Source organism: Falco peregrinus, chromosome 1 (genome assembly GCF_023634155.1).
Source record: "Falco peregrinus isolate bFalPer1 chromosome 1, bFalPer1.pri, whole genome shotgun sequence".
Classification (NCBI taxonomy): domain Eukaryota; kingdom Metazoa; phylum Chordata; class Aves; order Falconiformes; family Falconidae; genus Falco; species Falco peregrinus.
This window is the reverse complement of record NC_073721.1, coordinates 113683397-113709179: the sequence shown is the minus strand read 5'-3', so window position 1 is coordinate 113709179 and position 25783 is coordinate 113683397. Positions and strand designations below refer to the sequence as shown.

Sequence of the window (25783 nt, the reverse complement as noted above, 5' to 3'; positions counted from 1 at the left end):
GGATGAGAACCTTGTAGATGGTCCCCACAGCTACTTGATGGGCTTCGATCCCTGTGGCATCTCCAGAATATTTTTAATAGAAAAAGCATTTTGTTGTGTCCCTGGAGGGGGATTTTCTCTTCTGGGAGAGGGTGCTGCATGCAGCAGGGTATGCTGCAGCCCTCACTTGGCACCACGGCCCTGGCCAGCACCATCCCACGGAGCTACCGACCTGAGTCAGCACTAAATTATCCCAGGCCTGGCTGGCACGATGCTCCAGGGAGCAAACCCTGCCAGTCCTCCTTCTAGGGACAGAGGACGTTTCTGGCTTCCCATCACCCCTTTGCCTCTGAGCTTGCCCTGGACATGGGTTGTGGGTGATGCTTTGGCTTCTGGCATGGCCTTGGAATACCAAGCCTGAGAGGTGCTCTCCGAGCAGATGCGCTCAGCGTCTCTCTCGGCTTAGCAGTAAAAAGAAATTGCACATCAGGGCACAGGCTGCAGGCGCTTCCAGAGATAAAATATTGTCAGTACAGTCCAGACCATCCATCAGAATAAATGTAGCTGATGCTGTGATTTATGGGACAAAGATGAAGGTTTAATCCTCCTCTCAGCAGCGCAACCCGATTTGCCACAAAACGCTGTTAAAGTTTGTGGCACACGCTTCATCACTTCATTAGGAGATAGAGAGAAAACGGTTCAATGCATTGCTGAATCTTTTACGGCTGGGGACTCTCCTCCCACTGCTCCCGAGTGATGGGTAATCTTTCTGATCAGATCCCCGGGAAAAGACCCCGTGGGATTACAGAGCGCAGAGGCATTAACAACAGTGACAGGAAAGGAATACAATATCCCTTTAAACAATTAAATATTGATCCTGCGGGCCTGAGGTGGACTCCATCACACAAAAGGAAACACCTCTGTGAATTGGTTTGGTGGCATCCATACCCTTAGACGATACAAAGGAAACCCAGATTATTTGCTCATCTTACTTTCTTAATGTTTTTTCCCTCAATTAGGGAAATGCACCCGGGATGAACTGCGCTGGCCCTGTAGCCGCTTGCCACTGGCTCCCCCCGGAGCCCACCCTGCAGGGCGCCGTGACGATGGAGAGCCCGGAGATGGGGAGCCCAGAGATGGGAGCCCGGGGGTGGGGAGCCTGGGGATGGGAGCACGGGGATGGGGAACCCGGGATGGGAGCCTGGCAATGGGGACGGGTGGGAGCCTGAAGATGGGGAGCCCGGGGATGGGGACAGGGAGAGCCCGGGGATGGGGAGCCTGGGGATGGGGATGGGGATGGGGAGCCCGGGGATGGGGAGCCTGAGGATGGGGAACCCAGGGGCGGGGAGCCCGGGGACGAGTTACGGGGAGCCCAAGGACGGGGAGCCTGGGGATGGGGAGCCCGGGGGTGTGAGCCCGGGGACGGGGAGCCCGGGAATGGGGAGCCCGGAGATGTGGATGAGGAGCCCGGGGATGGGGACAGAGAGCCCGGGGACTGGGACGGGGAGCCTGCGGATGGGGGTGGGGAGCCCGGGGACGGGGAGCCCGGGGATGGGGACAGGGAGCTGCAGCCCCAGCCGGGCTGGAGGGCAGAAGATGCAGCGCTGGGGAGCCCGAGGTGCCGTTTCGTGCCCCCCGAACCCGTCCCCCCCTCCCCGTCCCCCCGTCCCCGAGTGTCCCTGGCTGCCCCGCCCCTGGGGCTGCCCCGGGGCTCCCCCCCTCCCCGCCCCCTGCCGCCCGCGGGGAAACACAAGAAGGCAAGAGATGTCTAAATTTAAAGTGCTGGAAAATCCAACCTTTTATTTACTACATTTTTGTGACTACATAAACGCCGAAACATTGTAACGCTGAAACATTGTAACACTGAAAAGCATGATGACATCATCACTTGCTTTTTTTTCTTTTTTTTTTCTTTTTCTTTTTTTTTTTTTTTTGCTTAGCAAACACAGCAGATGATATTGCACGGCATAAAGTGAGAACAGTAGCAAAGCTTAAAAAAAGTAACTGAAGGAAATCTTAACGCAGTACAGGAGATACTCATAACCAAACCAGAATAATGCCTAGCGCATCACACTTGTCCTCGCTACACACAAAAATACAGAAGAAGAAGCGCTTGACTAAGAGAGAGATTGAGGAAATATTATCAATCAACCGTAATTAGGTACAATAATCACTTAGTCTGAAATGCAGATGCAACGCATAAACTACTACTGCTTCCTAATGGGCAAACTAAAAATGACAGCAAAGTTGTCTTTTATCGAAATCTTTGCTTTGTTTTCTTTTTGTGTTTTTTTTTCTTTTTTTCTCTTTTTTTCTTTTTTTTTTTTTTTTTTTGTCTTGTTTGGTTTTGTTTCATTGCTCTGGAAGAACTCCCTCTTGCTCTTGGAAGATTTCCTACCTCTACAGGTCCGGGAGCTGTGATTGTCTCTGGCACCCTCTCTGCGGCGGCGGATGGAACTAAGGTGGCGGTGGCAGGGGCGCGGGGCGCAGGGGGGCCGGGGGCCCAGGGACCCAGGGACCCAGGCTGCAGCTCGGCTGGGGCTGGGCTGCGGGCAGGGGGGATGAAGACAACTACCAAAGCAAGTAAAAGACAATGCTTGAACGTTTATTTTCATTTAATACTGTTGTTCGGTTCAGACTGCAAAACTAACGCGGTTCCACGGTGAGGATGCAATAAAAGCAGAACAGACCGTGAAAAATCAAACTAGGGAACAGGAAAAGAAACTGTGTCTTCCCAAGCACAGTTCTGTCCAGTGCTCGATGGCTTGTGCCGGATTTGGAGCCTAACACTTTGTCTCCCCCCTCCACGTGAAGCGTAACTCATTGCACAGCATTAGCTTATGTATTCAAAGCAGACACTTAGCCAACGCTTACTGACAGACCATTTAATGATCCTGCATTTCAGAGCGTCTTTATTGCCCCGTTTCAATACTTGAAGTATAAAAATGTATCTAGAAAGTGTAACTTTTGACCAAAAGCTCAAACCCTGCCCTTGTCCTTCCCTCCCTCAACCCCTCCACTATCCCCCCAAAGGAAAACAAGGTACATCTGGAGCTCAGCTACTGTGTGGGGAAAGGAAATATTTACAGCCATCACAAACCATGTCAGTACACAACATTTAGTTGAAACAGAGTCTATTCTTTATGCAAAATAAAATAGAGGTGAGTGGCATCCTATATTCTGTGCCATGATGCCATCATCAGCTTTGCAGAATTATCATTGTCATTACTCCTTTTTTTTTTTTTTTTTTTTTTTTGCTTTTCAACTCAAAACTGCTTTTTCCTCCCTGGAGCTGGGGGGGGCCAGGGGCAGGCACAGTGCCTGGACCCCTCAGAGGGATGCTGCACAGGTCCCTTCCCCCTCACCCGCAGCCGGGGCACCGCACTGCTGCCGCGGTCCCTGAGCCTGGATGCGGCTGCAGCTCCCAGGGGACCCGGCTGCGCCCTGCAGACCCCGACCCCTCCGTGCCTGCGGACCCTGGCTGGACAGCAGGTGACACGGCGGTGGCCCACGGGTGGCCTCAGCCCTCGCCAGCTCTCGAGCTGGGCTCCCCCGCAGCACCCCATCACCCGCCGCCCCTCGGCCGCCCCCCCCGCGGGCCCTGGGGCGCTGGCCAAGGCCTTTCCGTGAGCAAGGTTTCCAAATTCAAGTTAGCTTTTCTCCCAAGGCTTACGCCCGCTACTTGCGCTACCCGTGCGAATGGCGAAGGAAAACAAAAACTCAGCAAAGTCTCTCACAAATGCCAGTGCTTTTCAACATTAAACGACTTTTAAATTCTTTGGATATGTGGGTTTCACCCACAAAGCAACCTTTCTAGAAAAAGTCAAATAAATTAAAGGAAAAACACACTATTAATGCCTTTCTGCTTTCTAAGTGACAAAAGTACTACCTTGAAACACTCATTTTGGCATGTACAAGTCGGGGGGAAGGGAGGCCCGGGGGGGGTAACCTGGCAGTGTTTGTAACACGGGTGGAAGTGCATGCCAAGACAAGGCTGAAGATACACCCTGCAGTCAAGAGAAGCACTCTCCTTCAGTTCATCTCGGCATCAAGAATGAAAAGATTGTAACATAAAGCTTTGGCCATTTTTGAATCTACTATATACAATTTTTTTTTTTGTTGTTAAACTACATAGTCATAAATTAAAGCAGTGATTAAATAAGCGTATACAAAATGTAATTAAATTAAAAGTCACAGCACATTATAGAGAAAAAATAGGAACCATTTATCACAGCAGAGAATATTTTTTTTTTACCCTGTGAAAAGAACATCGACTAGCGAACACAAAGCATCCTCGTTGAAACAAAAGAAATCAAAGCCATGTTTCCCTTTCTCGCATTCATTGCAAACAGCGATCTTCACCCACTTTGAAACATTCCCAGGAATAAGATCTTCCTTGAGTATAACAGAGAAGTTCTGCCAAAAAAAAAAAGGAAAAAAGAAGAAACCCAAACCCAAACCGAATGATATAAAAGGAATATACAAACAAAACAACCCCTACAAAATAAATAAGAATTATAAAGCTTTTTGTAAGTAACCTTAACAATTATCAAACTAGTAAGTTCTGCCTTATCACATAGACTCTCTATACAACATAACCCTAAAGATTTATTACTATGAGGTATTTGGAGGAATTGGTAAAAGCAATGCACGGCCTGTCTGGGCTGAGGGACTCAAGCTGCTTTGGGGGAAAGAAGAGGGAACCTTTGGTTTGTCAGCAAGAAAGTGGAAAAAAATATTTTCCTTTGGTATCAAAGAAAGTTTCATTGCATGGTTGCACGGCAAAAAGCACCACGGTGAAGAATTATTCCTTTTTTCATTAGTGGCCTTTCTAACAGGCTGAGGTATTCAAAGAGTATAAGGTGAGAGATAAAGAGGTCAACAGCGGTTTAACACTTTGGTTCAAGCAAGGCACTCGTCCTATGAGTTTACAAAGTTTGCAACATGTTTGCCTAGAGCTTTAGTATTATTATTATTATTATTATTATCCTTATCATCGTCAGTAGTAGCAGTTGTAGCAAGAGAAGTATTCGTAAGGTTAGTAGCGTTACCATTAAGAATGAAGACAAGGTTACACACTGAGTGAAGGTGAGGAAGGGGGATCGGGGGGACGGGGGTAAGAAGGAGGATGAGTTCCCTTTCCAGACTGAGGCCATGCATGAAAAATCTTTGGTATTCTTTGGTATCATCAATGTGATTAAAATCACCAATGGAAATCGAGTGAGGTAGCGTCTTTGGTTCACACTATAAATAGTAGATCTTTACACACTTTTTTTTTCTTTTTTTTTTCTTTTTTTTTTTTTTTAACACGTGGAAGTAGCTATTCCTTACCTTTTGCTTCTTTGTCTTTAGCAAATAGTTACCAAATGTATTGTAAAGCTAACCACACCACAATAATAAACCAGGAGGCTAAGCAAAGTCTCAAAATTAGCCCCTGGGCCTTTGAATGCACCCAAACGCAGCGAGATAGAAAAGGGTAAGTGCTTTCTCTTTGTTTGCTAAATGCATAGTTTTCATCCTTATGTACAAAGGAGGAGGAGGAGGAGGAGAATAGGAGGAAGAGTAGTAGAAAGAAGGACCATTTTGCGGGGTAAAAATGTCTTGTTTACAACTCAGGTGAGGAGAGGTGTCCTAAGACTCTTTGGTATAAGCTCAGCGGTGTTTCCGAGCCCTCCGGGCAGCGGCAGCCCCCGCAGCAGCACCCGCCACCACCGCAGCCTTATCCTGAAATCCCTCTCAGGAGAAGAGCGGTGCCCGCGGGCAGCCCGGGGGCTGGTCCCGTGTCGGGGCACCCGGGCACCCCCGGCCACTTCAGCCACTTGGGAATTTGCTTCTGGCATGGGCTGGAGCAGGAGCAAATACTCAAGCGGAAGCCCTGTTGCTGGCTTGCTCGCTCTCGGTGGGTTTGCTTTACCTGAGTAAGGAGAGGAGGCTGAGGCCCCTGGAAAGCAATGAGGGGGCTAACGGAGCCGTACAGGTCGGTCTGAATTTTATTTTTTTTTTTTAATTTTATTTTTTTTCCTGGAAAGCTAATAATGCCATTTACAATGGGGATGGATGCGGACAGTTCACCTCTTGGCCAGCCTCCCCTCGTGGGTCACTGCGGTCAGGTTTGGATGCAGCCTATGAGCCGAATGCGCGTTCCTAATGCCCTCTCGCCCGCAGAGCCACCTGCGACTGAAGCCCCGTCTCCTGATGCTGCCAAATGGTTTCAGGTTCTGCTCCCTCTCCTAACCTTCCTGGCAGATTTTTAGGTCCTTCTGTTGAATTTGAAACTAATTTCTGTCTTGTCAGGAATGAAGTGAACCAAAAGACTAAGACTAACGTGCCAGAGGCAAGCTTTCCTGCGTGACGGGAGGCGCAGCACCCACAGGACGCTGCCCTTCGAGGATGCCCTGCTGTGGAACGGCAAGGCTCTGAGCCAGGGAGCACTGGGTAACCTCTCCGTGCTTCAGGCTGTGCGGCCGGGCAGTCTGCTCAGAGGTAAAACAACTTGACAGGTAGAATGAGCAGTTCCATAGTTATTTGCTTCATGTTTCGAAAGGAATTAAAGAAAAGTGTGTTCTTTGCCTATTCAGAGTATGAGGTGCATATTGCTTATGGGAAGAGTGGTTTTGTTCCTAATGGCTTATTAAAAAAAAAAAAAGAAAGTCTATATATACTTAGAGAGACATGTAAAAAAAGCAAAACAATTAAAATCTAGAACTTGTGCATCAGTTTTAGTGTGTGTGGATATATGTGTGTGCGTGTATACATACATACACCCCATAACAATGCGTGTGTGTGTGTATATATACACAGACCTATTTGGGGGCTTGCATGTGTGTGTATCAGAGATCCTGAAATTGCATATTGGGTGCAAATTTAATGCTGGTATGAAAGTTCTCTTTGGTTTCAGCAAGTAGTCTCTAAAGACAATACAATGGAAATACTAAAAAATGCGGCAATGTACTTTGAATTTCCCTGCATTTTTAAATTCTCAAGTTTTAAATAAATAAGGCTTTCTTTTCTAAACTATAGGTACGTTACAAAGCAGTGTTATGCTGGAAAAAACTAAAATGTTAGTTATCACTGTCCTTTATTAACCTTACACTAACGAGACTGCATTCATAAGATATTTTATATGTGAGCTTATTAATGTTCCCATGTCAATTACGTCTCCGGGGGGATGGAACACTTTAAAAGAAAGCTTGCTAAAATTTAAGGTAAGCTAGAGACTCAAAAACCTCACAGATTACATTTTCATAGCCAATTGCTTTGTCAGTCTTGAAGTGGGTTTGACATATGGAAATGTGGAGAAATATTGAGTGCCAAAAATCTTGGGTTTATTTCACTTTATTTTAATAAAGAGATATTTTCAGCTGTATTCTGAACACTTACTGGAAATTAACTGTATACCCTGAACCTTGACTAGACCCTGTCCTCTTGGGAAATAACTGGTGCTACAAGTTGCTTCAATTTGGCATTGCTAGCATTCTGAGTGGGCTTCATCCCCAAACCCAGTATCTGCTATCGGTGATGGTGGTTAGATTCTAGTTTACCTTGAATTTTCCTTTCTCTCTCTTCTTTTTTTCTTTTTTTAAAAAAGGCTGTAAGTAAGATTACCTATTTCTAATCCTTGTATTGGGCCTATACCTGCATATTTAGTTACTTCGGAATTTAATATACCTAGCAGAATTACTACAGTCATTTGAAACACCGGTTAGAAATATAACAGGCACACGTATGGTTTTTAAAGCCTATTTTTGCCTTACACTAAAATTTAATATGCAGATGTTGCACGCTTTTCTTTTTATCAGAGTAGGAACGGGATGATTTTTCTTCTACGGGTCTGTTAGCAACAGAGCATTCAAAGCTTTTCCGCTACAAACTTTGAACTATTTCATGCATTATCCTGATTAATAGATGAGCAAGAAAGAATGCACAGGACAAAAGCTCAGCCTGCTACGCACAGATACGAAGCCACAAAATGTCAGGCTGTATCTCGGTGTCATGGGAATTTGGCTATTGACTTCAGAGGCACCAGGATTCAGCCTTCCAAAAGCAATGCCAGAGCTCCTCCCTCCAACGCTAACTGGTGTTGTACCGCTGTTTTCAATAGGAAAAGACCACAAGCCTTCAAAGCTGTTGCTACTCCTTTGCCTGGTAAAGTCAATAGGTAAAAAAAACCTGCTCACGAATGTCAATGAGTATTGATCAAACACTGAGCCCTGTGGTTTTACATTTTGCAATTCTTTTCCCTTTTGCATACAGAATGCCTCGGGTCTCCGGTTCGCAGGCTCGATGGCAGAGCTGAGCCATGCACATGGCAGCACACACCATGCCACCAGCACTGCTCAGTGGGTGGGCGGCAGTGCCAGCCTGGCACGATGCAACATGGCGATGTGCACGACTAAGGACCACGCTGCCTTACGCATGGCTCGAACGGCTCCTTGGTTTGCTCCCATTGAAGCCAGTGGCAAAAAGGCTGGCTGGCTTCAGTGGAAGTGGCATCCCATGATCAGTACCTGTGCTCCGACAGGGGCTGCGATCTTCTTAGATGACATTCTTTCTTGCCAATCACGGAAAGAAACAATAACGTGGTTTTACTAATTGCAAATAACAGTCTTGAATACAAGTTTTATGTGTTATACAGTTAGATTAGTTTATACCTATAACTCTACATAGTATTTTGTGTAAAAATAGCTTTGGAATATTAAAATCATTGCAATAAAATACCTGCAATATAATTATTAAATGTGTTCTTTGGTAGCTAGTCGATTTTTTTTTTTATGGATGGAATAGTTTTCCTTTCTTAAATCTGAACATTCCTTAACAAACAAAGAGAATGCACTGGTTTAGGTACCATTCAAAATTTCTTTGCCTAGTTTGAACTCGTTTCCAGGCGTTGCACTGGGTAAGTTCAAACCAAGAAACAGCAAAAATCACACTACCGTTCAAATGAATTCAGACGACTCCACGCTTTGTCAGTCATGCCATGGCACAACCCTCTCTGAAGACCAGCCCTGACTAAGTCCCTAACCACCGGTGTGTACACAGTATGGATACACGATACACCTTCATGGCAATTGCTGTGGAAGTGAAGAGCCATATCTGAAGAGATGTCTGTTCAATGACAAGAAATCACTATGCTCCAAACCACTAAACAGCCAAGTACGGTGAAGATGATAATGGGCAAAGGTGTAAGACCAGTGGTCTGTTTCTCTTCTCTTTGCATTCCGTTTCATTCCCTACGTTTCGCCTTCTTCTTCCTCTCCATTTTTTGCAAGTCGTCGTCCTACTAAAGTGTGTGTCTTAGAACAAAGTCATAATGCAGGTGAAATAAGTCTTTGGTTTCTTTGGACTTATAAATAACATTTTTTTCAAATAGTTCTAAGTATAAACCTGCTATCTTGAGGTCCTGGTCTGTCTTTATTTATTTATTTATTTTTAAAGCTTTTCCACCGAGGTTTAGTTCGTGGTTATTCCTTCATGCTTTGGTACAAGTGCTTGATGAAGAAGATGAGTTGCCTGAATTGGAGCTGCCCTCGTCTTGCCACTTATCCAGACTCCTCCTCCGTGCATTCATGAAAAAGTTGCTGACGGTGCTCAGCTCCAACCCGAGCTGCTGGGAAATGGTGATTTGTAATTCTTTGGATGGACGCTTATTTTCCTTGAATATTGCATGTAGAGTTCGACGCTGGACATCCGTGAAGACCAACCGAGGCTTTTTGGGTGTGTTCCCTCTATCCTTCCCGTGCTCCTGTTCTTTCCTCTTGCACGCTGCAAGAAAAGGGAGGATGGTTAGAGAGGGCAGGCAGAGGACCGCAGGGGCACATGGTACAGGGCAAACTGGGGGGAAAGGACCATTCATGTCAGCTTCTGCATTTGGAGAGGATGCGTGACATTTAATTTTCTCACTTATTATAAACTATAACAAATATAAGGAATAGAAGTTAAGGAATACCTTTGTTGTTGCCTGTTAAAACTCATCCAATGCTACTACCGAGAGCTTACGTTGTAATAACACCCATTAGTGCTGGGAATTTAACTATGCAATATTCCTATAAGGTAGAGTGGAAATTCATTGAGCAATAGAGTTGATCTTGGCCACCTTTTTCACCTTCATTATTTGTTGTCAACACATTTTTGTAGCTTTTATTGGCCAAGAAATAAGGAACTGGGAGAAACCAGGATGCTACTACAGTCTTACAGGCCAGATGATTATGTATTCTGAACAAAACAAACCATGTGACATTAAGAACAATGGTGCAGTAAATAAATATTCCTTATAGAATTTCATCTTGTTTTACCTCTCATCCCTTCTTTCCCTTTCTGGCTTTTATTTTGCTCTACGTTATTAAAGGGTGCTTGCAATTAGAAATCTGCCTTGCAGATCGCCTGCCAGGCAGGATCCAACCGGGATGGGAGGGTGGCTCCCAGATCCCCCCACCAGCCTTTGACTGTCTGCCAGCTCATCTTGTTAGCATTTCCCTAGGATAAAGGTTTCCTTCGGAGGAGAGATTGCTCTGTCTTGCTTTCAAAAGAGTCTGAAGTTGTCTGTTTCCCCTTTTTTCTCTAACAATGTCCTTTAGTGCTGCTTTAGAGATGTATTTCTGAAGGTAATGTGGATGTTCTGTCTCTGTGCCTGTCTAGTCCTGATTTCTCTGGAGATCAGTGCTGATTATATGAAGAATTTTGTGCAGTGTCTCCACCTATTTGGCGGTTCTTGGAATGAAAGCAGCAGATTACTTCACCAGAGGTCCTTCCTACATCTTTTATTGCAACCGAGAGCCAGCCTTGGCATAATTGCTCGAGGGAGGTCTAAAAATAGTCATCCACCTTTTGTACTTAAGAGAAACAGCAACCACATGGATCAGACAGAAAGATCCAGGAGATGCAAAGGCACCTTCTTCTGGCCCAGGCAGGCAGGGACGAGACGCCAGCGTCTCAGCCCCCTCTGAGGTGAAGCTTTTGAAGAGCTCCTAATAATATATATTCCAGCTACACGTTCTTTCATAAGCAGTGACACATCAATCAAATGGTCTGGGATGCCAAACCCGTATCTTCCACGGTTATTTTTATCTGAAAACCTTTGAAGAGTGCTTTGAAGTTACATCCTGACCTCTAAAACACTGTGAAGCTTCTGGGCTGAAAAACAGGTTTTCTCATGCAAGCGAGCCCCCACTGAAGTTAAGCTGCTGAACTCACTGTGGGGAACAGTGTCTGCCGGAATAATTCTGCATCCCCATTGGAAGTTAAAGTCAATAACTCCAGGCTTGAAAATACTTTTGCAAGAATAGTCTGTTATTTACCGACAAATATTAGGAATGCGGAGCAAAGAAGGCACCACCAGCATCTCAGTCCTTTATAAACATCTCACCATTTGATGATCAGAAGTTGCTGTGAAAGCAGCCGCAGAAGTTCAGCTCTGCGACCGCTTCACGTTCTGACGCTGCCCCTGCTAATGGGCTCATGCAGGAAAAGAGACCATCCAAATGCCGGTGCTGTTTGCTGTGCCTAACACTTCATTTCTGGCCATGCTGCTTTACATCTTCCTTTTTCAAAGACTACACAAATCTTTTACCTAGATTCTCTGCCCAGATCATTGTTTGTCACAAAATCTTAACTATGCAAATAATGTGAGCTGAGCCAGCACCGTACAGCGCTTCAGCAGGAATTGTCATGGCACAAATGAGGTCACAGCAGTAGATACACAGCTAGGTCAATCAGTGGTGCAAACCTCTGGGTTTCAATCATAAACTAGTACACGAGTTCTCTGAAATCACAGAGAATAAAGAAACCCCCAACCACCTATTGTGAAGCTAACTCACTTAACACATTGTCTTCCTGAGCTTGTGCTCATCTCCTGAAATGTAATGTGCCTGAATAATTATTTCCTTAGAATGTCTCAAGAGTTACACCTTGTTCCTCAACTTCAGTTGTATCAGAGACCTCATAATTACCGCTAGTAACATCATGGGGGTAAGAGACAAAAGTGCGTATTGCTGGGCAGAAAAAATAAATCCTATCCAGTCTGTGATACAAATAAGCCAATTTTAGTGTTTTGCCCATAAAGCTTCAGTTCAGTCAAGCCCATCAGAAAGCGAGTGGTGAGGTTCCCATGGTGCTCCCTGGAGAAGCTGGGAGCCATCCCTTCCTCCCGCTGGCCAGCACAGACTTCATTTTTTAACATTTTAACATTTTTAACAAAGTATCATGCAGGGATGCTGGTCTCCTGAGGCTTGGTCCACACCAGGTGGGAGCCGGTGAAGATACGCTCTAGGTCAGCTTTCAGAATGAGACAGTTCTTGTCCTCACATCCAAGCTGGATGGAGTTCTGCTGCTCCCAACTAAGGACTAGGGATGTGTTGGCTGAGAGTGAGGCACTGACTCAGTTGCAGTTTGGGACCTTATTCGAGACACAAAGACCCACCGGCAACAGGTCCGGTCCCTGCCAGACCATGGCTCAGCACCAACAGGTGAAACCGAGGCAGCCCAGCCCGGTCTGGATGCTGGGTCCTCCCGCGCCACCGGTGCTGGCTGAGCTGCACACCAGCAGAGCCTTTTTCCACCTCAGGGAGACTGGGAATGCCTTCAAAAACCAGATCATTTTCAGGCAACATGAAAGCTGTTTCCTTTTCAGCTCTACCCCTGTTAGCATTTGCCAGAGGTAGGTTGAGGGCAAAAATTTTCCAATATGCTTAATTGCTCAAAGAGCCCTTGCAGACAGCACTGCCGACCTGGGGCTGTGAGCAGCAAGGGTGAACACCACCTCTCATCTTCTGCCTTGTCCAGACCCAGGAATATTAATAGCACTTAAAAATAAATAATGGTGATAATGAAAAACTGTAATAGGGTTTCCTTACGATCGTTTTTCCTGCACTGGAGCCAATCAATTTTAATAATAAATTGTAGCTTCCAGCTTGCCAGAGAACAAATGTACACCACGGGAGAAAATCTGCTCCAATGTGAGAGTCTACCCAGAGCAGGCACGGCGGCTGGCCAGCTCGCACTGCGGGGGCTGGCAAACGGGGGCCACCGGGGCAGTGCCAGCACCCTGTGCTCAGCCCAGGACACGCTCCCACCGGGCAGCTAGGTCTGCCTGGGCCAGCTTCTCCTCTACTGCCGGCCAGGGTGGCCACTGCAGCGGAGGCTCCAGAGGCACCGACAAAAACCCTTTTCTGGGCAGACACCAGAGCCTGTCTTCAAAACTGTTTATCCCACACCTTCACCTGGATTTTATTTTACGCAGCAGAAGATAATAGAAGTAATTTGCACTGATGTCCTTCACGTGCCCCTGCCTGTGAGCGCTGTGAGAGGACCCTCTCCTGCAGCACAGAAGCTGGATCTGGGTGCTTTGCGGGGTGCTGTGCTCCCCCGAGGCTGCCCTGGCTCCCCGCCGTGACAGCCGTGTGCCTGCTCTCTGGGCTGCCCCGGCTGAGACATGCCCCTTGTGATGCCTTTTGAAAAAGCCTTAAGAAAGTCTAGTTAAGAAAAAAGCCAAGCAGAGGATGAAGAAAGAGTCGCTTTGACTCTGGCAACACATGTGCAGATATGACAATGTAATATTATCAGTGCCACAAGGAGCCATATAAATCCACTGCTGAACTCTGGCCTCTTCCAGTCACTTCCATCTTCCTCTGCCCTGAGCAACAGATATCTTTGACACTTGCAATCCTCCTGATACAGTCCATCAATCTATTTTTGTCTCCCTTTGTTCCTTCTCTGTTGCCCGAGGGATTTGGCTAAGGTAACTTGCCAAACCTTGTAAGCTCTGTGTATCTCATGGAGGCCCGGCTGACTGTGCGCGGTATCAAACGGGCTCTCATGGCTGCAGCTCCACCATCTGCCACCCCCTCCTGCAGCACCCAGCTGGCCTGGCTCCGTGCGGCACGGTGGGATCGGTCCTGCTCTGCCAGAGGTGTGAGCAGGATCACGTCCCCTATGAAAACGCGCTAATTGCATCTTTAGGTTGATAGCGAAGAGGGTGTTTTGCCCACCTGTGATGTGAACTACACCGTTCTGTCAGTCTAAAAGTCAAGATTACAGTAAGCCCAGGTGTTAACCCTGACGCTTGATCTAGTCTTTCATCCCTAGACTGTGGATTTCTTTTAAAAATCTAAGGAAAAAGCCCTGATTACCATAAATTGATTTTCAGGAGCGCTTGGTGCGTACATATGTGCCTAGCTGTATCTGGCCAACATGAATTTTCCTTTCTGAAAACCAGAAGCAAAGAACAAAACCGGCAATACTCTCCATCAACCTGCTCTCTGCTGGTTTGGTTTGGGGACACACACCCCAAAGAGGCTAAGGCAGCGGCCACGTGTTCCGACGTGTCACACTGCTCACCAGCTGCCAGCAGCAGCTCCTGTGGCTCCCGGACAGGCACACGCGATGGGCAGAACCGGGGTTTTGTCTGTACAAGGTGGCTGGAAAGGGAGCAGGGACCCTGGGTGGCAGCAGGGGAGCACCCTGCCCAAGCGCCCCGCACCAGCATGGCATTGCAGCTCCCCTGGGAAGGGAAGCGGACAATCCCACCGGTGCCGTGGCACGAGCCTGCTCGCCCCAAGGAGGAGGAAGGTGATGCGCACAGTGGGTGCCCACCTACGGGCAGCCCTTTTCCCCTCTGCCTGTACCTACAGGGGGTCCAGACCAGCAGCGGAGAGATGCACACATGATAACCTCCCCAGCCCTGTGGAATGCCGAGCCTGGTTGACATGAAGAGGAGACAGTGTGCTGGCCACCAGCGATGTGGTACAGGGCCTCTCACCCTGAAGTGACAGGTCACATTTCCAGCTCTGGCCCAGGTCACTGCTGACCACAAGCCATTATTACTTGATGGCCATCGAATGCCCTGTACAAGATGAGGTGGCGGTCTTGGTTCAGCTCCCCATGAACCAGTTCACACCACGCTAATTTCTGTCACATTTGATATATTATTTGACAGCAATTGGTGCCGTGCCTGGAAGGTTGAGCTGGACGCTACAGACAGAACAATCTGTAGGAACCCGTTTTGTAGCCGAAATGTTCATTCTGGGGAGCAAGGAGGATTGGGGATCTCTCACACCTGTGGGCTCGGCTCTGTCTTGCCTGAGGAGGCACTTTCTGGTGGCTACACATCAGAAGGTAAAATCAGCACTGAGCTCTGGGCTGCTCAGCACCACCCTCACCGGACTGGTCTTGTTTTGAGGACCGTCTCACCCTTACCATTCATGAGCATTATATTTGCTTCTGACAGGTAGGAGAAAAAGCAACGCTTTATGCTTCTTTCAAAGACTCCAGTGCGAGGTTCCCAGAAAGCAACGAAGAGTTTACAAGCCAACAGCTTCATTGCTCTGGGTTCAGAGCAGTCACCCTTCCCACAAGTGGGAAGACCCCACAAAATAATTGATGCAGCCCAGCTTAAAGAAGTGCTGACAACAGTCCTGCATTTCTGCGTGTGTCGTAGGAGAGGAGAAGTATTTCAGACTGACTTGAGAGAGTTCTCAAAAGTTTTGTGATTATCATCTTTTCCCCCTCCTCTTGCAAAGCCTAGTCATTTAGCTATCACAATTTCATGTGTACGGGACATGTCTTAGAGACATAAAAAACCTTCTTGGAATTCTCTCCTTATGTGTATTTGCTCATCTCTATTGTGCCAGGTCTATAAAGGCTGGGCCTGAACTGTGCCCACTAAGACCCTGGGAATGTCTTTCTAAAGTATCTGCTTCTAGTTTCGAAACATCGCAAGATACCCAACAACGTTTTTCAGAGAGTAAAAACTCTTTGCTGGTACGAGCTCTCCTGGAGAATATTCCTCTGAAGGAGGCTCTGCCTGTGGGTGGAAAAGGCTGCAGGATTTCCATAGGAGGTTGAAACTGCATAAGGACTTTGGCCGTCAGAGATAGTCCTAATCTTGCTGGCTACAACAGCTCGGTGGAAGCAAGTAGCCAAAAGTTTATGGTAAATTCAAGGTGATGATAATATATAATAAAGAGTGATAAACTCCATCCTTATCGTGTGAATAACACCTCTGGAGTGTGCAGAGAGACACACAGATGGCAGATCTTCTTTCCTAATTATCAAAAACTTTGTATTTGGGGGAACATGAGAAGAAGATAAGGGGCCTATTAGACACATACCTGAGGGCAGACTTCACCATGAGAACTCAAAGCGAGTGGATCTGTTTGGCCTGGATGAGTAACCACAGCTCCTGTGTGCCATTCACTATGACAGGTCACCATTTGGTGGTCCCCTGGGCTGCCCCATCCTGCTTGTCACTGCCCCAGGGCCTTCACAGGTGCCTGGGAGACAGGATCACTAGCAAGGTGCTGTGTGAGACAAAGCCGCTGCACATCGGGGCAGCTCGTGGCTGTGTGCTGCCACCGTAGCAGGTAGCAGATAGCATTGATGCTGCAAAGAGCATTCCCCAAAGCACCAGCCTGCTGTAGGATAAGGCCATTCCCATGGCAGTGATGAAAGCCTGCATGTTTGTTGGTTGCTCCCCAAAACTTTCCCCTTTCAACTGAAGACAGTATGTGCTATTCCGAAATGTCTGCTCCCATGCTAAATTATTTCTCATTACTCCTGGCACCATTCAGCATTTTGCACTTGTCTCTCTAGCAATTTGTATTTACACTTCTTTAGAGTGCAGGTGTAGCCATCTACTCCGAGGTCAGTTGTTTTGTATCTTATTTCTCTGCCATCGAGCCCAGGCAACAGTTTTGTTATTTCATACCATGAAAAGAGGTAAAAACATGTCCCTGTGTGGGAGGCTCACAGGCCGACAGCAGCCTGGCAGCACACGGATCCCAGCTGAGACTGAATGGTAAACATCTCGCTCCTGCGCAATGTAATAAAATGAACGACCTTCATTTGCTGCCCCTGGAATAATTAAGTGAATGTGACTGCGGAGCACTGACTCAACACTTTGGGATTCTGGGGTTTACACAAACTTGTGGTGTTGATGGATCTGTGACCACTTGAGTGAGCTGACATCACCACTACAGAATATGGCACTAAGTGGATCAGTCCGGGGAAAGCACCCGATTTTCCTGCGATATCATTTCAAGTAAATGTTAAATTTCTTTAGCTGGGTCTTTAGTTAACCATATTACTGTGACAAATATTTCTTTGTCTAGCATAAGTAATTAGAATTTAATCACTTAAACTGCATCTTAATTACCCCAAATGAATTGGAAGGACATTTAATAGCAAAGATTAAATTGCCTTAATGAACGATTCTTGAGACTACATCAATATTTTAATCGTGTTAGTTCTTCTCGGCCCCACCCCCCCCCGCCTCAGCTGCACAGGCAGCCCCCGGCCCCTGGGTGGCGCCCGCTGCTCGCCGCTGCACAGCGGGGGGCGCGCACCGCACCGCACAGCGCCACACTGCACCGCACCGCACCACACAGCGCCGCACTGCACCGCACCGCACCGCGCCGCACCGCACCCCACAGCGCCGCACCGCACTGCACCCCACAGCACCGCACCGCACAGCGCCGCACTGCACCGCACCGCACCACACAGCGCCGCACTGCACCGCACCGCACCGCGCCGCACCGCACCCCACAGCGCCGCACCGCACTGCACCCCACAGCACCGCACCGCACAGCGCCGCACTGCACCGCACCGCACCCCACAGCGCCGCACCGCACTGCGCCGCACGGCCCAGCCGGGGAGCACCGGCCGCCTCGCACCGCTCCGCCAAGAAACACCGCCCGCTCCGCACTGCCCGGCTGGGCAGCGCTGTCCGCTCCGCACCGCACCGCTCCGCGCTGCCCCGGGAGCACCGGCCGCCTCGCCCCGCGCGCTCCTGCGCGGGTGCGCAGCGCACAGGCTGCTGCGGAGCTGCACGGGGTCCGCACGGGGCTGCGGCAGAGCCTCGCTGAGCGGCGCGGCGGGGGTGAAGCCCCCGGGGCGGGTTCCGACGCGCTCGGATGAGCCCCGGGTGTTGCGCCCCGTTCTGCTGCCCCAGCCCCGGGCTCCGCTGCAGCCGCCGAGGATGGAGCCTCTGAGCGGTGAAGTGACGCGACCCATCCAAAACCCTCCCCGGGGCGCTAAGGGTGCCAGCCGGGCTCAGGGACCCGGCCAGCTCCTTTCCCAAGGCCCTACCTGCCCATTCCCGCTTTCCCCCGCTCCGGTTGCTGAGCCCGCAGCCAATTCCGACACCATAATCGGAACAGCAAGCCGTGTCTCAAGTGACGATGAACGCGGCGCCGATGACATCAAGAAGTCCCTCCGTGCTGGGGGCGTTACGGCAGCGGCGCAGCAGCCCGCTCCTGCGCGGGGAGCGCTGCGCACCCGCGGGAATCCCGCCCGCACCTCTGTCCGACGCACCTAAAGCAAGGCAGGCAGCAATGCAGGCCGCATCGCTGCGCCTTAACACCCCCAACCTCAGAGCGGGTTGACTGCAGCGGCTTCTGCGCGGAGGTCGCTGAGGAAGACGCCCCCGTGTCATCCGATTTAGTACTTGCAGCTAATTGAAGCAGCAGCATTGCTAATGGTCCGCCAGAAAGGGCTTGCACACACCAGCGCCGAGGTTACACCATCCGCAGCAGCTCTGGCACACCTGCGGAACAGCAATCCATTGCGTTTTAATTGCCATTTGGGCTGTACGTAAAATGTTACCACGGAGATTTCCTATCGCCCTGCAATGGGGAAAAAATCAAAACTACTGTTGAGCTAATAAATTGTTCCTATAAATTACTCCTTCAGCATCATAAAACTGACTTCCTCTTAAGCAAAATGGCTCAAGCAAGCGGCGTTTCCGAAGAAAGCCAGTAAGCACTGGTCGCTTCCCTGTCAGTATACGATTAATCCAGATAGATTTATGTTTGAAATGCGAATCAACATTTATCGATTTGATCGTGGAAGTACACGACAGGATGCCACGCGAAGTCCCCGCTCGGTCCTGGGGGAAAACTCCCCCCGATGCCTGCAGCCTTCAGGTTTAAAACCACCAGCGCTTCAGCAGCGGTTCCTGCGCTTGGGAGTCACCTCGGGTCTCCCTCCAAACGAACCCGCCCCCTGTGCGGGGGTCACGGGGATCCTTCTGCTGCACCGGGGACGGGGGAAGGCTGCCCGAGCCAAGCACGAGCGGCGGAGCCTTGCCGGTGCGTGCAAGCACAGCCACCGATGCGTTCCCGGCCTGTGCGTTCCCAGTTAATTTTGTCCCGACCTTCCCGGCTGCCTGACGGGCGGGTGGCAGCGCCCGGCTCCCGCCGGCGGCACCTACGGTGGGCTCAGCCTCGGCACCCCCGCCGCTCCCCTCCCTCCCGGGGCACCATCCTCCCCCCCCGGGCAGGGTCACGCACAGTTACAGTGCTGGGGGGTCGTTTCCCCTCCGGCCACGCACCCGCACGAAGGAATCCAGCCCCGGGGCGCGCTGCCCGGCTCAGCCGCTCCCGCTTCCCGCTGCTGCCCCCCGCGGGCAGCCCGAGCACGCAGCCCGGGGGGGGCAGAGCCCGGCCCCGCCCCGCAGCGGCGCAGCCCGACCCGTGATCGATGCGGCGTAGCTGCCCGTCGGGGCCGGCAGCCGTGGGGCGACTCGGCAAAGCCCTGCGGCTGCGCTCCGGGGCCGCCTCGGCCCCGCAACGGGAGGGCTGGCTTCGTCCCGGCCCGCCGCGGGGCTCGCCCGGGAGTGGGGCCGTACCTTCAGTGAGGCTGTACCGGGAGCGGGGCTCGCCCGGGAGTGGGGACGCACGGGGAGTGGGGCCGTGCCGGGAGCGGGGCCGGGAGCAGGGCCGTTCCGGCGGGAGCTGTCCGCGGTGCTGACGCCGGGCACACCGCCCGCGCTCGGCCCGAGGAAGCGCCGTGCAGCGGGCGGAGACGCGCGGGCAGCGGCGCAGGGCAGCGGCGCAGGGCAGCGGCGCAGGGCAGCGGCGCAGCGCACCCCGCCAGGCGCAGCCCGGCCCGCAGCGCTCGCCGGAGCCGCCGCCTCCAGGCCCGGGGCAGCCGCCGCCGCTGCCCGGTGCGGGCAGGAGGCTCCGTCCGGCGGGGCCGGCTCCCGCCCAGCGGCGGTCAGTAGATGGCGCAGAGCCCCTGGGAACGGAGGGAGGCACGTGGCGAGGGCTGCGGCCGGCTCGGTGGCCCTGGCCGGTCGGGGGCGGGCAGACGGTCCGGGTCATGCCGGCATCGCGCCCACAGCCCGGCCGTGCGGGCCCTCGGGGCGACCCGGTCGGTGCTCGCGATCGGGAGCGGCCCCCGCTTTCAGGCTACTTCATCCACATGGCAGCGAGGGGGGGAGCGGGGGCACGGTCCCCCGGCGCCTCCCTACCACGCGGCGGGTAATTAAAACAAACAAACAAACAAACAAACGAAGGAACAGAGAAGAGGCACGGGCCGAGCAGCGCTCAGCCGGCGGGGCTTCGCGGGGGCGGGGCGCGGGGCCGGCCCGGCGCAGAGGAAGGCGGCTGGCCGTCGCCCGGCCCCGCTCCGCCTCCCCCCCCCGGGCAAACATTAACGAAGGGTAAACGCGGCTGTGTGCGAGGGGCTGTAAATCAATCCCGCCGCAAGGACGCGGCCGGCAAACAAGCGCGGCTCCCAGCGCCGGGGGCGGGCTGGGGGCCGCCCTCCCGCCTCACCGGGCCGGGGCACCTTGCGGAGGGGCCGCTGCCACCGCCCACGGTGCGCGGAGCCGGGCCCGGGCGGCCCGCGGGGCGGGGAGGGGCAGGCCCTTGCCCCCGGGCCCGCGCCGTGCTCGGGATGGCGGCGGTGAAGCCCCCGGTCGATGCCCCTCCGCCTCCCTGATGCAAATGCTTTTACGCAGAGTCCCCGCCGGGTAAATATTAAACAGGCCCTAATGAGGCAACCGCGGCCGGGGCGGCGGCGACCTTCCCCGGGAGGGCTGGGGCGGCCGGTGGGGCGCGGGCGGCGCGCGTTACATTTCACATCTAACGCGGAAAGCGCTCCGATGGCTGCATCGATTTCTTTACAGTTAACCTGGCGAGAATTCCTCGCCGGCTTCCCAAGCTTCCAGCTTATCCAGGATTCACGTTGGGAGGCAGGGAGCGAGAAAAAGAGGAGGGGAGAAAAAGACATGCATCTATGGAAAACAGCAGCGGGGCGCGGGCAGGCGCCGAGCAGCTGCGGAGGAACAGGCCGGGCCACCCCCCACTCCCCGAGCCCCCACCGGCGATCGCGGCTCCCCCGCGCCCCGGGGCGGGCTGGGGCAGCGGTGCGCGGTCGGGGAGGCATCGGCAGCCCGCACACCCCCAGCCCCTTCCCGGAACCTTCCGCTGCCGCGTTTCTCCCTCGGGCGCTCCCCGCCGGACCGGCGCACACGGCTCCAAGCAGGTCTTTTTTTCCAAGCAGGTCATTTTTCCCTGAACGAGTGGGGTTTCGCCTTCCTTATCCCCTCCTGTCAGTGTGTCCCCGTGTCCCCCCCCCCCCCCCAAGAATATAACCCGAAATAAATTCCCCCTGCAGTCCCAGCAGGCTGCAAAGGGCTGTACATTTTCTTTACATCATATTGTTTCGGTACCCCTTCGCTGCCCTTCCGAATGTCAGGAAGGCAGGGGGAGGGAAGGAAGACTAACTAACGGAGAAACGGCCAAATAGATAAATATTCAGCGCCAGAGGGGGAGAGAGAGGGGGGCAGACAAAGGAAAAGAGAACAGAGAGGAGAAAGAAGGTGGGATGAATAAGATGGAGGCTGGAAGAGGTCAGCTTTGCAATTAGCAGTTCTGCTTACATTTCAAGAGACAGCCCAGGAAGTGTCAAGACCTCAATCCTGCTTCCATGTAACTACCAATTTTTCCTCTATTTGTCGGAGCTTCTGTAATCTGGGAGGTAGGAATCCCCCAGGGGGCGGCTGGAAGGGGCAAATACTCGAGATAAAGTGCTGGGCGAGACCGCGAGGCCTAAAATAAGCAGGCTCCATCCCCCTCACCGCCTCCTGGACATCAGAAAGGGAAGAGGCGAAGGCGGCGAGGGCTCCGCTCCGGGTATTTATCTACTGATAATTTTCTAAACGCCGGGAGCCAGTTATAATTTGGATGTGAAATTTAATTTGCGTCGGCTGGAGTAATTTATGATATTTTGAATTGATGTTCATACATCAATATCAATCGGGGCAGATTTTTACACACTTAGCGAGATCATCACACATTTAAAACCTGCACAAAATAAATCGATACTTGATGCATTTACCGCAGATTGCCTGCAGCGCCGGCCGGGCAGCGCGGAGGGGCGCGCAGCGCGGCGCTGCCTGCGCGGGGCGGGGCGGGGGGCGCCGCGGGCCGCCCCCATTGGCTGGGACGCGGCGCTATGCAAATGACCCACGTGCTGCGGGGCCGCCGGCGCCCAGGCGGGGCAGCGCCGGCCGAGGCCTCCCAGCCCCCGGCAGAGCGGGGAGCGCCCCGCGGAACCTGGCGCCGCCTCGGCTCCAGGGGCTGCGGAACGCTGGGCCACGGCCGTCCCTCCCCGACACCCACGGTCGCCCACTGGCCTCCCCGGGCCGCGCGCCCCCGTTTTTGCCCCGGGGAGCCAGTTTCTGTAAGGTGCCGGCTTTCAGGTTGTATCCGGAAAGGGAAGGCGGAATAATGAGGCTTTGTCTCTCCTAACGGGATTACCGGGAGCCGGTTATGCGAGGGCAGCGCTGCGGCGGCCGGAGGGAAGGGGGCGGTTTGGGGGCAGAAGCGAACAATAGGCCTCTCCGGGCCCCGGCAGCTGGGCAGAGCCCGGCCGGCCCCCGGCGGAGCTGCCGCCTCCCTCCTGCCCGGCCCCGTCAGCCGGGGCTGGGCAGAGCTCCCCCGGCCGGCAAGCGCCACTGAGGGAATGCCAACAGACTCCGAAGCGAGGGGTTGTTTCCAGTATCGATCTATGCAAATGAGCGGAGATTCAGGTCGACCGAATTGTCGTAAAAAATACGCTCCCAAATCGAAACAAGTTCTCCTTAGCAATCGTTACGGGGATATTGGAAACACAAACTCCATCCTCCACTCCCGGGTAGCACCAGCAAGACGAGAGCTTTCTCCTGGCGGGGTAGTTGTTGAGGAAGGGAAGGAGGAAAGGGCATTTTCTGAGTGCCCAGACCTTTGAAACGGACTCCGCAGGAGTGGAAGCCAAGAGCGCAACGTCCTCCCAGCGGCGTGCACCGCAGGGCCGGCCGGAGAGGGAGGGAGACCCCGCCACGGGCCCTTCCCTACCGCCGCATCGGCTCCAGAAGCGAGGAGGGTGGCGGAGAACAGGCGAGGAGCAGGGCGGCGGCGGCGCCGGAGCCCCGCACGGTCGGGAAGCCGTTCCCGCTTCCCCCCGTCGTGGTAGTCGAAAGCGCAGAACCATTTGTGCGTTTGCGAGCGGAAAGATTTGGCCCTTCCCGGTTTTTTGTCTGTGAAACGGCTCAGTGACCCCGGCTCCAACTCGCGATTGACTGTCTTGCGTTCTCCAGGGACAAATTAATGGAGACCTATCACTTAATTAACACAAACCCTCACTCGCGGCGTATTAAACCCGGGCTCTGCGCTGGCAGCGCAGGCTGGCGGGCTCGGGGCAGCCGGGCACCAGGCGGGACGGCGGCCCCCGCAGACAATGCGGGAGCCGCGCTGGGAGCACACCGAGCCGGTGAACGCTGAGGGGTGCTGAGGCGCTGGAGCAGCGCGGAGCCGCGACACAGGCTGCCTGTCTCATGCAGAGGCATCCACACGAAATTCTAACTCCACGGCCTAATGATAATTACAACCAGTAAAAAAAAAACAAAAAAACAAAACCCTAACCTAACTGTTTCAGCCAACAGCGCTTCTCAGCCACCAGTCGCACGCCGGGCCCGCACCGTGTGTGGGGAACCCCCCGCCCCCAGCATTCGACCCCGGCCCGAGCAAGGGACACGGAGCGACGCCGGCCCGCACGCCCCCCGCCGGAGACTGCGACCGGAGCCCCGCCGCCGCCCCGGGGCCGCCGCCCCCCGCACAAAGCAGGCGCACCGAATCCCCTCGGCGGAGCGCTGCCGCGGCTCCCGCCGCACCCCTCCGCGGGCCGTACCCGGGCCCGGCCGCTCAGACGGCCGCCGGGTGAACGCGCTGCCGCCGGCCGCGCGGGTATCGGCGGCGCCCCGTTACCGGGCACGCCGGGCGCCGACCCGCCGTAGGACGGGCGAGGCTGGCGGGCGCGCCCCGCCCGGGCGCACGGGGAGAGCCGGGCCGCCGCAGTGCGCAGCCCGAGCCCCGGCTCGGCCTTTGTCTGGAAGCCGGGAGCGCGGCGCGCAGGAGCCGGCCGGGGCCCAGGGGCGCGGAGCCTGGAGGGGGAGCGGGCAGAGAGGAGAAACGGAGCGGCGGAGGGGGGGACCGGGGCTGCTCGGCGGGGGGCAGGCGGGGAGCGGGGCGGCCTGCCCAGGCCCGGGGCCACCGGCGTGCCCCGACCGCTCCGCAGCGGGCTCACCTGCCAGCCGCAGAGCAGACATCCGCTGAAACTCCGGCTCCTGGAGCCACTTCCACATCCTGCGGAAGGTCTCCCGGCCGGATTTGAGCTTGCTCCAAGGCGGCTTGGGGTTCCTCAGCAGGTCTGAGAGGGTCCCTTGGGAGCGGCACAGCACCCTCTGGGCGAAGATAGCCTGGGGGATGCTGTACCGCTTGAGCTCGGTGGTGATCCTCTGAGCTACTTCTTTGGTATTGATTTCTTCCATTTGCCCTGAATTACTTCCACTGTTGACCTGCGAACCAGTTACAGAAGGGTTTTGCTCCCTGGCAGAGCCCAGGATCTGCCCGTGGCTCTGGGCGTTCAAGTGGGCATGGGGGTGGTGTGGGATCCCGTTGATAGGCACCATGCCAGCGGAGGTGGGGGTGAGGTGTTGGTCGCCATGCCTGGCTAACATGGCAGGGTGGTGGGCTTCAAATCCGTTTGGGGTGAGCATTTTCTCGGCGGGCATGGTGGCACTGGGGTGAGCGTAGTGGGGCAGCCCTTGCTGGGAGTTGTGGATGCTCCCCAGGCCCGATCCAGACAACGGAGAGAGGCTTTGCCCCATGCCGGTAACATCCTTATGGTAGGGGGTGTAGAGATTGTTCATAGACGCCAGACCCCTCTCGTCCCGCATGAGCGTGAAGCTGCCGCTCACGTTGCCCGGTATCCGCTGGTGGGGGTGGTGGTGGTGGTGATGGTGGTGGTGGTGGTGAGGGAACTTGTCCGAGACCGTCGAGATGGGAGGTAGAGGCTGCAGAGGGGTTAACGTGGTGTAGGTGCTGCTCATGCTCATGCCGGGGGGTGTCTCGCAGGCCATGGTCATGGTGGGGTGCAGGGGGCCCGTCAGCGCGTGGTCGGGCGGCCGGTGGTGGTGGTGGTAGTCGCCGCCGTCGAGGATGGACGCCATGCCCATGGAGCGCGGGTGGGCCGGCAGGTGGCTGCCGCGGTGGGCCACCGCGCTCCGGTGGTGGGGGCTGCCGCTCATCAGGTCAGCGGCGGCGGGCACCGGCTCATGGCTCACCCCGTGCAGATCGCCGATGTTCTCCATCGCCAGCTGCGCGTTCATCGTCGGCCGTGCGGGCGGCTGGACCGCACATCTATCTGGTGGGCGGCGGGGCGTCCCGGAGCTCTTCGCGGCGGCCGCGGGCCGGTTCTTCCCGCGGGCCGGCAGCGGCGGGCGGGCGCTGTGGGCTGGTGGCGGTGCTGCTGCTGCCGGGCTGGTGGCTGTTCCTTTTTTTTTTTCCCTTTTTTTTTTTGTAATTTATTTATTTGGGTTTTTTTTCCTGTTGTTGGATGACGCCGTCGGTGGGTTTAGGGCCCCCGCTCCCTCAGGCCAGGCTCCGCAGCCGCGGCGGGTGTCTGGCCGCGTCCCTCGCCATCTCTAGCCATGGCTCTCACTGCGCTCCGCCGTTTGGACACCGCTCCGCTGCTGCAGCGGCGCGGC

General features: G+C 53.6%; 1 protein-coding gene and 1 long non-coding RNA gene across 2 annotated transcripts; one reads left to right on the top strand and one right to left on the bottom strand.

Annotated features, from left to right (window-relative positions):
* Positions 1-1748: 1748 nt before the first annotated feature.
* ONECUT1 (one cut homeobox 1) lies at positions 1749-25783 on the bottom strand. Its single transcript, XM_005241489.4, has 2 exons — positions 24322-25783; positions 1749-9741 (listed from the first exon to the last, which is right to left on the bottom strand). The coding sequence occupies exons 1-2, from the start codon at positions 25403-25405 to the stop codon at positions 9449-9451; spliced, it is 1377 nt and encodes a 458-aa protein (XP_005241546.3). The 5' UTR covers positions 25406-25783; the 3' UTR covers positions 1749-9448.
* Positions 19991-21404, top strand: LOC129782642 (uncharacterized). The gene is made up of 2 exons (XR_008744698.1): positions 19991-20725; positions 20882-21404. It is a non-coding gene; the product is annotated as an uncharacterized LOC129782642 (long non-coding RNA).

Bases quoted from the DNA above. Each gene is read 5' to 3' on its own strand.
- ONECUT1 (XM_005241489.4), bottom strand. From the start codon at position 25,405: ATGAACGCGCAGCTGGCGATGGAGAACATCGGCGATCTGCACGGGGTG. The intron at 9,742-24,321 runs GTGAGCCCGCTG...CTTTTCTTGCAG, and splicing joins GTCTGCTCTGCGGCTGGCAG to CGTGCAAGAGGAAAGAACAG.